This window comes from Vicia villosa, unplaced genomic scaffold (genome assembly GCF_029867415.1).
Source record: "Vicia villosa cultivar HV-30 ecotype Madison, WI unplaced genomic scaffold, Vvil1.0 ctg.000101F_1_1_2_unsc, whole genome shotgun sequence".
In the NCBI taxonomy this organism is placed as follows: domain Eukaryota; kingdom Viridiplantae; phylum Streptophyta; class Magnoliopsida; order Fabales; family Fabaceae; genus Vicia; species Vicia villosa.
The window spans coordinates 50,028-61,618 of NW_026705012.1; the positions used below are offsets into that span (position 1 = coordinate 50,028).

Consider the following 11,591-nt stretch of genomic DNA (forward strand, 5'->3'; position numbering starts at 1 on the left):
TTGTTAGTTCTTTTTGGACGATTTTTTTGTGACTTACTATTCATATTCATTTGAAAACTTTGTTTGTATATTTGTATTCAACCGTGCAAGATGATAATTTTCCTAGAGTGAGGGGTCCATGAAAATAACATCACCTTGCTCATTGGTCAAATGACTTTACTTGCTATATTATATTTAATCAAAGTGGTCCACTATATTTACACACAAATTTATTATTATATTATTATAGTTTTTAACTATTCCTTTTGATATAACTCTATTGTTAACACTAATTTGTTAGCTAGAGAAGACATGAGTACTCGTCTTCCAAGTTCACTAGCAGAACATGAAAAATCAGAGAAGCAAAATATATCTATACAAATTCAACAAAAAGATGTTGATGCAGGTGCTCTCTTTGTCCTCAAATCAAAAGGTATTATTGCTCCTTATTTATTTACCCTTTTCAAATTCTCTATTTACTCTTTTATGGAACATTATATCCCTGTGTTTTTTCCCTTATTGCTTTAGAATATGTAGTTGTTGTGAAAAACGATACCAATAACAAAGTATAATAGGGAATTAGGGAAGAGAATAAGAACACAAGAATTGGTTATAACTGCTATTCTTTTACTTTCTCTTAAAACAAGATTACAAGTTTACAAGAATAACAAATAACCTCTCTCACCCTAAATTAGGATTTGCAGCTTAGCAATGATGAGAGACTAGTATGCTATTTATAATAAAACCTAACATACTAACTAATGGGCTTTTTCAGCAAGGCCCATTACACAAGCCAACTTAATAAACAAGCTAACTTAACAAATTAGGGTTTAAACACTAAAACCTAATTTAACATGCTAACAACCCTAGCATCTTCGACATCTGCATGCTAGACCCATCTTCGACTACAGCATGCACACTTCGACACCAGCATGTGAACAATCCTTCGACTTCATGCTTAACTCTGTCGAACTGTCGAACCAAGAAGCTACCCTTCGACAATACTAGAGTTCGATCCAATATCTCACAAATCTCCACCTTGGACCTAACTCTACAACGTCAAGGAACAGACTAGCTTTCTTCATGCAGCTTTATCAACTGCATACAGTGGAAAAACTTGCAACTCGGCAATGTCTTGGTGATCATATCAGCAGCATTGTCTTCAGTCGAAACCTTCAGCACTTGGACTTCTTCACGCTCGATTACTCCTCTGACGAAATGCAGCCTCACATCAATGTGCTTAGTTCGCTCATGATAGGCTGAATTCTTTGACAGGTGTATTGCACTTTGACTATCACATTTAACAGTGATACCTCGACCTTGAAGTTTCAGCTCCTTCGCAAAACCTTCAAGCCACAATGCTTCTTTCACAGCTTCAGTTAAGGCAATATACTCCGCTTCAGTGGTTGATAGAGCAACAACCTTCTGAAGTGTTGCTTTCCAACTAATTGCAGTGCCAAACATAGTGAAAACATATCCAGAAATAGATTTTCTGGAATCCATACAACCTGCATAATCAGAGTCGACATATCCTTCTATTACTGCTTTACTATCTTCACCCAAGGCTCCACCATAAATTAGGACTCTATTCAGAGACCCATTTATGTACCTTAAAATCCACTTCAATGCTTGCCAGTGAGCCTTTCCAGGATTCGCCATGTACCTGCTTACAAGACTGACTGCGTAAGCTATGTCGGGTCTAGTACAGACCATAGCATACATCAAAGAACCAACTATATTAGCATATGGGATGCTATTCATATAGGCTCTTTCGACATCAGTACTGGGACACTGATCAATACTCAGCTTGAATTGAGGGTTTGTTGGAGTCACAACTGGCTTCGAATTCGACATACCAAACTTTTCAAGAATCTTCCGTAGATATGCCTTTTGAGATAAGCATAAATTCGACTTCTTTCTATCTCTTCGAATGTCAATTCCAAGAATCCTGGAAGCAGCTCCCAGATCCTTCATATCGAACTCCTTATTGAGTTCAACCTTCACCCTCATCACATCTTCGACACTGTTGCTTGCTATGAGAATATCATCAACATAAAGCAACAAAATAACAAATGAATTACCAGGTCGAAATCTGAAGTAAACACAGTGGTCGAACTGACTTCTAATGAAACTTATGCGTGCCATGAACTTGTCGAATCTCCTATTCCACTGTCGAGGAGATTGTTTCAGCCCATACAAAGATCTCTTTAACTTGCACACATAATCTTCCTTCCCCTTTTCGACATACCCTTCAGGTTGCCTCATCAGGATCGTTTCATCTAGATCACCATACAAGAACGCAGTCTTCACATCCATCTGTTCTAGTTCAAGATCGAACTGTGCCACCATGGCAAGCAACATTCGAATGGACCTATGCTTCACAACAGGAGAAAACACATCATTGAAGTCGACACCTTCTTTCTGAGTGAAACCCCTTGCAACTAACCTTGCCTTGTATCTTTTCGACGTCACTCCTTCAATTCCTTCCTTAACTTTGAAAATCCATTTACAGCTGACTAACCTTGCCCCAACAGGTTTCTTGATCAGTTCCCAAGTATGATTATCATGAAGAGATTTCATCTCATCATCCATGGCCTTCAGCCATTCAGTCTTATTTCGACTCCTCATAACTTCCTTATAGTCTCTAGGTTCTTCGTCTAGAACCTCACTTGCAGAGATTAAGGCATAAGCTATAAGATCTGCATATCCAAGTCTCTGAGGTGGCTTGATGACTCTTCTCGACCTATCTCTCGACAATAGGTAGTCATCGTCAGTTTCCTCAACTTCAACATCTTCAGCTTCTTCTTCGACTTCATCTGGGATATGCAATTCAGCATCAACATGCTCCACCTCAACAGGAATCTCTACCTGTTCCAGCTCTTCGTCAGATGTTTCTGTACTTCGACCAACATCATCAGTTTTCTTAAAAGTCATTTCAGCTTCATTGAAAACTACATCTCGACTGGTGATACACCTCCTGTGACCTGGCTCTAGGCACCATAGCCTGTAAGCTTTGACTCCTTCAGGGTATCCCATGAACATGCATTTCAGAGCTCTAGGTTCGACCTTGTCTTGCCTAATGTGAGCATAGGCTACGCAGCCAAATACTCTCAGTTTGTCGAGATCTGGTGGATGTCCTGACCAAACTTCTTCAGGTGTCTTCATATCTAACGCTGTCGAAGGACATCTGTTTATCAGATATGCTGCTGTCGAAACAGCCTCAGCCCAGAACACCTTTGTTAACCCCGCACTAGTCAACATGCATCTGACTCTCTCCAAAATAGTTCGATTAAACCTTTCAGCCAAACCATTTTGCTGTGGAGTACCTGCAGTAGTTCTATGCCTTGCAATACCAGAGGCAGCACAAAAACTGTCGAATGCCTCATTGCAAAATTCAAGGCCATTGTCGGTTCTCAACCTCTTGACCTTTCTGCCAGTCTGATTTTCAACCAGAGTCTTCCAACTTTTGAAATTCTCAAAAGTTTCATCCTTAGTCTTTTGGATGAATACCCATAATTTTCTGGAATAATCATCTACTATGGATAGAAAATACCTTGCTCCTGAATGTGATGGACACCTTGCAGGCCCCCAAAGATCAGCATGGATGTAATCAAGGGATCCATGTGTTCTTTGTTTGCCTTTGTTGAACTTCACTCTGCAAGATTTTCCAAGTACACAGGGTTCACAAAACTTCAGCTTTTCGACTTTGTCTCCACCAAGCAGATTTTGTTTCCCTAATTCAACCAGACCCCTTTCACTGACATGGCCCAATCTCATGTGCCAGATTTCTGTTTTCGACAAAGGTTTCGTGGATGCAACATTTGTCGAACCACTTACAACTTCAGCCTCAAGGGTATACAAGCCTTGTTTCTTCACGCCTCTCAAGACTTCCTTCGAACCCTTCATGACTCTTAGGATACTTTTCTCTCCTTGGAAAACATATCCTTTCTTGTCGAATTCACCAAGAGAAAGCAGATTTCTCTTCAAATCAGGAACATACCTGACTTCAGTCAACAACCTTATTGACTCATCATGGAGCTTGAATCTCACAGATCCAACACCTGCAATCTTGCAAGCCTTGTTGTTTCCCAGCAATACTGATCCACCATCTTGATCACATAATTCCTCGAACAAGTCTTTGTTTGGAGTCATGTGCCAAGTGCAACCTGAATCCATAATCCACTCCTTCTTAGAGTCACTGCTTGAAACCACAAGAACATCAGATGATTCGAAATCATCTTGAACAATGGCAGCGTTGCCATTATCCTTACCTCCATGATATTTCAAGCGTTCAGGGCACACCTTTCTTGTGTGACCCTCCTTCTTACAATGGTAGCATCGAATGCCAGATGCTTCGCCACTGTAAGTCTTCGACTGGCTTTTGCCTTTCTTCTTGTCGAACTTACCATCCTTTCGTAAGAGTTTTCCTTTAACGGCCAAACCTTCGCCAACAGTCGAAGGTTTATGCTCCTTTCGTTCATTCAAGTCCTTAGAGTACAAGGCTGATTGAACTTCTTCAAACGTCAGGGACTCCCTTCCATACAAGAGAGTTTCTTTGAAGTGAGCATGTGATCGAGGCAAAGAACACAATAGTAACAGCGCTTGATCTTCATCATCGATCTTCACATCAATATTTTCAAGATCAAGAATCAGCTTGTTGAACATATCCAACTGCTCAGCCAATACTTTGTCTTCAATCATCTTGAATGAATACAAAGCTTGCTTCAGGTAGAGTCGATTTACCAGCGATTTGGTCATATACAAACTTTCAAGTTTCACCCATAACCCTGATGCCGTCGTCTCCTTTGATACCTGCCGGAGAACCTTATCACCAAGGCTCAACAGAATTGCGCTGTGTGCTTTCTCGATCATAGTTGTCTTCTCCGCTGCCGTCAATTCGGCATTCATGGCTGCCTCTCCCTTCAACGCTTCCAAACAACCCTGCTGAACCAGTATGGCTTTCATCTTCAAGCGCCACAGACCGAAATCATTCACTCCGGTGAACTTTTCAATCTCATACTTTGTTGAAGGCATCTTCTCCACGCTCACCGCACCAATTTTGTTGTGAAAAACGATACCAATAACAAAGTATAATAGGGAATTAGGGAAGAGAATAAGAACACAAGAATTGGTTATAACTGCTATTCTTTTACTTTCTCTTAAAACAAGATTACAAGTTTACAAGAATAACAAATAACCTCTCTCACCCTAAATTAGGATTTGCAGCTTAGCAATGATGAGAGACTAGTATGCTATTTATAATAAAACCTAACATACTAACTAATGGGCTTTTTCAGCAAGGCCCATTACACAAGCCAACTTAATAAACAAGCTAACTTAACAAATTAGGGTTTAAACACTAAAACCTAATTTAACATGCTAACAACCCTAGCATCTTCGACATCTGCATGCTAGACCCATCTTCGACTACAGCATGCACACTTCGACACCAGCATGTGAACAATCCTTCGACTTCATGCTTAACTCTGTCGAACTGTCGAACCAAGAAGCTACCCTTCGACAATACTAGAGTTCGATCCAATATCTCACATATTACATGGTTTCAATAACAAATATTATGTTTAACATAAGGTTATATTTTTTTTAACTTAGGAGAATGTAATCTTATGTTATATATTTGTTTGGAGGATGAAATTCAATCACCTTATTGAATTTAAAATTTTACATAAAATATTTTATATTCAATATTGGATATAACAAAGATAAAATATTTTGAAAATTAAAAATTAAAAATATATGAAAAAAAATTAAGAACTAAATTAAAGAGAACTATATTTTACAAGAGTTAAAAACTTCTTTGATTATTTATTTAATTAAGAAAAATTATAGTTGAATTTGTTGAAGGTGTATTTAGCAATGTTTAAAAAATTTATAGTTGAATTTGTTTTGGTAAACCAGACGGTTCAAAAAATCAAAGATAATTTTTTTATGTTTTACTTCATTTTATTTCTTTGTTTAAATCTAAAAAATTAATTATAGCAAACATTTAAAATTGCATATATGAAAAATAAAGAATAAAATTGAATGACACAAGACAATGTAAATGTAATAGAATAAAATTATTTAGTTTAGATTTAATATATGATCCAATCACGGTTGAACCGATTGAACCATGACCCTCATGTTTTAACGGTTCTTTCTCCGATTCGATTTTTAAAACATTGGTATTTAGTAACCCCTCTTAACCGAAAATTTAAATTTTGCTTTTACCTTTTTTATTCTATATTATAATGATTGAAATTTTATTTTCTTAAAAATAAATAAAGTTGATATTAAGTGTTTGAACCTTGCACTTGCAATATAAGATACTTATATTTCAGAATATTTCAAATGATATTACTTTTGATGAAGTGGACGTATTATAATTTAAAAGTATATATTTAAAAAATGTGTAAATGTAAATTCTTGAAAAACTATGCCGTAAGAATTAAAATGAATAGATTCACCGCGAATTAATAGTTAAATTAATTGATTTTAAGGTCGAATACTAAAATTTAAATTAAAAAATTTTATCATGATATAACTTTTTATGTTGTCCTAATTATAAAATTCATTAGTCATGAACCTAAGAATTTAGTTGAATCATTTAATTTTTGATTGGTATTATTCCTTGTGGCTTAAAAAAAATGAAATAGTGATACCTTTTTGTCTTTTTTGTCGCGCCTACCTTTGTTGAATAATTGGTGCAAATGGTGGTTTGTTGCAAGCAAAATTTCAGGTTAACAATGATACAAATATACATGGTGGTTTGTTGAATAATATTATATTTTGTGTGATTCATAGGTACTATGCTTGTTTTAGTCATGTCATATTCAAAAGACCTTAACCAACATTTTTGAACTTTGAATATTAGAAAAATATGAGGAGAAAATTGAAAATGAGAACTCACACATATATTAGATAGTCATTTTCATGGATGATGAGTTTTTTTTTTTATAGATAGATATTAAGAAAGTCTATGCTACAATTTTTTTTATTAAGTATGCCATGATAATTAGATTATGTTTGGCAAGTTTACAATTTATGTTCATATTATTAATAAAAGAATTGTTTCATGATAGTAAGTTTATAATTTATTTTTAATATTTTTTTTTTCAATTAACTAATTTGCAAAAATGTTTGATGTTCCCTCATTTTTTATATATTTATGTATAAAAATATAATTAATTCAGTTAACGTTGTAAAATAAAATTAATTTATATAATTTAATTAACCATAATTTAAAGTTAGAATTAAATTAAACACATTTTTATACATAATCAATCATGTGTATAACATTCTAAAAAAAAAGGCGTGCAACTATCTCCACTATGAACTCAAATAGCATAAAATTTATAGTTATTATTTTATCCTCTATTTTCATTCTTTTAAATTAATTAAAATTTTATAAAAAATTATCTTATATAATTTTATATATTAGTTCAAATATTTATTTTTAAAATATTATAAATTAATAATCTATTTATTTTTAAAGGTAGATATAACAATTCATATCATATGTGTTAGTTGAGGTAAATAATGAAAAATAATAGTCTAGACTTCAACTTCTAATAAGAATATTTATTTATATTTACGTATTAATATAAATAAATTGTATTAATATAAATAAATTATTAATATTTAAAAATTAACATCTTATTTTTTAAAAAATTAATTATTTGTTTTAATTTACATACATCGTCTTAATCTTTCTCTAACTATATTCTCTATTTTGTTATAGGTTCATGGGTACATTGTGGTTACCACTTAACAACATCAATTGTGGCAGCACCACTTCTAAGTCTTCCTTATGCATTCACCTTTCTTGGATGGACTGCTGGAATATTTTTCTTAGTGATTGCAGCTATGGTTACTTTCTATTCTTACAATTTACTATCTTTGGTTCTTGAACACCAAGCTAAGTTGGGTAATCGTCAGCTTCGATTTCGAGACATGGCTCGCGACATTTTAGGTATCATACGCTAACACACCATCTCGTATCAATTTTGTATATTCCCTTCGTCTCAAATTATATGACGTTGTATATAGGGCTAGTCATCTTTGTTTCTAACATGAATCAAATTATATGATGTTGTATATATGGCTAGCCATGTTTGTTGCTAACATAAAATCAAAATGTATAACAAATTTGAAACTAATTAACCTTTGACAGGTCCTAAGTGGGGTCGATATTTCGTGGGGCCAATTCAATTTGCGGTATGCTATGGGGTTGTAGTTGCTTGTATTCTTCTTGGTGGTCAATGCATGAAGGTAATTTTAACCTTTTTCATGCATAATCATGATTGCATATAATGGTTTAAATAACAACCACACAGTCGAGTAAAAACTTTTGTAATTTCAATTCATATAGACGCAGTGTTACATATCTTGGTTTTCGCGGTGTGAATTAATCAAAGCATTGCATAATACAATTTGATTATATTTTCCCAATAAAATAAAATTTTCGTTCATAATTTTATAATTATAAAGAATATATTTTGAAATTTGTAATTTTATAATTATAAAGAATATATTTTGAAATTTGTACTTTCATATTCTGATTATGAAAATTTCATGGTGTTGTAACTGCATTTCAATGTCGTAACAAATTTTTACATGTAGATTTTTTTCTACACATTAAAATGGTGAATATCTGTATCGACTTCTTTTAATACTATTTGGTTGTGTTTTTAAAATTTTGATTGCTTATGGTTCTTTAGTCGAAATATAAGTAATCGTTCGACAAATATCATACCATGTAGATATTTAAATTAAATTTTTTCATATTTATTAATCTTATATTTTTGTAAATATGGACATATAATCTTAATAAGAAGACCACAATTCTTTTAATCGCAATTAATATGAATCATAATAAATACATTCATATTACACTATCCTTTTTGTTATATGCTTATATATTTTACTTTTCCAATGGAATTAATCAACTGTAGGCAATTTATGTGTTGTCAAATCCAAATGGATCTACGAAGCTTTACGAGTTTGTCATCATATTTGGCTGCTTCATGTTGATTTTGGCTCAAATCCCCTCTTTTCACTCATTGAGACACATTAATCTTGTCTCTTTAGTTCTCTGCTTACTCTATAGTGCTTTTGCTGCTGCTGGTTCTATATATATTGGTATTTATTTTTTTACTCATCAATTCTCATTTTTATGCTACCTTGGCGATTCAAATATATTATTTTGCTCTAAACTTCACCAATATTACTATAGGAAACTCATCAAAAGGACCAGAAAAGAATTATTCTATAAAAGGTGATACTGAAAATCGAGTATTCGGAATCTTCAATGCTCTTAGCATCATTGCCACTACCTATGGAAATGGAATTATTCCTGAAATTCAGGCTACATTAGCTCCACCAGTAAAAGGAAAGATGTTCAAGGGATTAAGTGTTTGTTATGCTATAGTTATTGTCACTTTCTTTACTGTTACTATATCTGGTTATTGGGCGTTTGGAAATGAATCTCAAGGTCTTATCTTAAGCAACTTTGTGGATAATGGGAAACCATTATTGCCCAAATGGTTTATTATCATGAGCAATGCTTTTACTATAGCACAATTGTCGGCAGTTAGTGCGGTAAGTAATGGTCTTTGTAGCACAAACACCTCATCTGAGGAAGACATATTCAATTTTTTCCATGTATTAGTGTGTAACATATTCTAGTATATAACACATGACAATTCTTATGATATAAGGTATGTGTCTGACATGTGTCAAAATGTTTGACATATGTTAGTATCAGGCACTTCTTCTAATAAAAGTTGTATTCAGTATTTGACATATGTGTCAGTGTGTTTGGCATATGATAGTATTTGACATGTAACACCTTTCTGATTGAAGGCATATTCAATATTTGTCATGTGTCAGTGTCTGACACATGACACTTCTTCTATAGAAAAACATATTCAATGTCTGTCATATGTTGGTGTTTGACAGGTGACAGTGTCAAACAATAACATGACACATGAATATGTTTAGTTATTTTACATCATCAAAAAAATTATTCTTGATGTGCCGTACTCGGTGTCAGTTGTGTATTTCAGTGTTCCATAACTAATATATGATATCTATTAACCTCAAAGAACTAAACTACTGGATTTTAATGCAGGTGTACTTGCAACCTACAAATGAAGTATTAGAGCAAACATTTGGAGATCCAAAAAGTCCTCAGTTCTCGACCCGTAATGTTATCCCTCGAGTGATTTCTAGATCAATAGCCATTACTATAGCAACCATTATAGCAGCCATGCTTCCATTTTTTGGGGACATAAACTCACTTATTGGAGCTTTTGGATTTATGCCACTTGACTTTGTTTTACCTGTAATTTTCTATAATTTGACATTTAAGCCATCTAAGAGAAGTACTATTTTCTGGTTGAATGTAACAATTGCTGTTGTTTTCTCTATTTTGGGAGCTATAGCAGCAATTGCAGCTGTTAGACAGATAGTCCTTGATGCCAAAAATTATCAACTATTTGCTAATGTATGATCATGTTAGGCAATCCTAATAAGTTTTGCCTATTTTATATATTATAATTTTCATATATATCTCACATGATTTTCTAAAATATTGTCTATTTTACATTATTGTTAATGATAAATTTGTTTTCATTTTGGTGTTTATGCATTTAATTTCTTCACTAATCAGACAATTTTTTTGATTTTGTTTTATTTCATATATTAAGTTATTCCAATTCAGTTTTGAATTGGAACGTTATTGGGGAAAGTTATGGTTTTGTTGAAGAAGAATCTAATAATAAAAAAAAACAAAATTGCACTTTGTTTCATAAGTTTAACAAATTGACTACTTAATGGAATTTGGTGCGGTTGAAATTTGGTGACCAAGGACGTTAACTTTGTGTACTATTTCAAGAATATTTTGAGTTGTAGATGTCTAACATAAATAAAATAAGTGGAATAAAAGTCAAGATCCTAGTTTTATGAGACAGTGTAATCCAATTCAGTTGGTAAAAGGGTGAAAATGTATTTTTGTTCATATGAGCTCATGGGAGAGAGATAGAGAGAGAGGGAGAGTATGCATTTAAAAAGTTTAGTGGTGTTAAAAGAAATAATCCATAGCCAATCTCTTGAAAATTCCCAAAAGGAACGCAAAAAGCTAAAAACTGAATAAATAATCGATTATACCTAAGGCATAATCGATTAGAGCATATTTGAATTTCAAAACTCAAATTTTTGCCATACATAATCGATTAACCCTAAGGTATAATCAATTATGACATTAATCAGAGTGCCCCCTCATCAATAACATTAATCTAGTTTAAATGTTGAACCACTATAATCGATTATCTCATGTAATAATAAATTATCTAGGTGCTTTATAAGGTAATACTCTCCTCCTTTATCTTCATCCCATTTTTCTAATCTTCATATTTTCTATCTAGGTGTTTGTTATTCGTCTATGAGTTCTTCTCCCAGTTCTTATCCAATATCAATGGCACCTAAGAGAGTCAGAGAATTCAACAACTCTTATTCTCCTTCAGTCAACTTCTCTGAAATCTTTTCAACAATGGAGTAAAAAGTTAGATTCAACGAGAATTCTCTAATATTGATTTCCCTCCTACTTATTA

General features: G+C 33.3%; 1 protein-coding gene across 1 annotated transcript; it reads left to right on the forward strand.

The window, feature by feature from the left end:
• The first annotated feature begins 274 nt into the window (after positions 1–274).
• On the forward strand, positions 275–10,551 carry LOC131624063 (GABA transporter 1-like). Its single transcript, XM_058895053.1, has 6 exons — positions 275–412; positions 7,721–7,951; positions 8,153–8,250; positions 8,934–9,120; positions 9,215–9,579; positions 10,112–10,551. The coding sequence occupies exons 1-6, from the start codon at positions 292–294 to the stop codon at positions 10,490–10,492; spliced, it is 1,383 nt and encodes a 460-aa protein (XP_058751036.1). The 5' UTR covers positions 275–291; the 3' UTR covers positions 10,493–10,551.
• Positions 10,552–11,591: the final 1,040 nt, after the last annotated feature.

Excerpts from the sequence above, each read along its gene's own strand:
- LOC131624063 (XM_058895053.1), top strand. The coding sequence starts at position 292 with ATGAGTACTCGTCTTCCAAGTTCACTAGCAGAACATGAAAAATCAGAG. Across the intron at positions 413-7,720 it reads CTTTGTCCTCAAATCAAAAG|GTTCATGGGTACATTGTGGT; the intron begins GTATTATTGCTC and ends ATTTTGTTATAG. Across the intron at positions 9,580-10,111 it reads AATTGTCGGCAGTTAGTGCG|GTGTACTTGCAACCTACAAA; the intron begins GTAAGTAATGGT and ends ATTTTAATGCAG.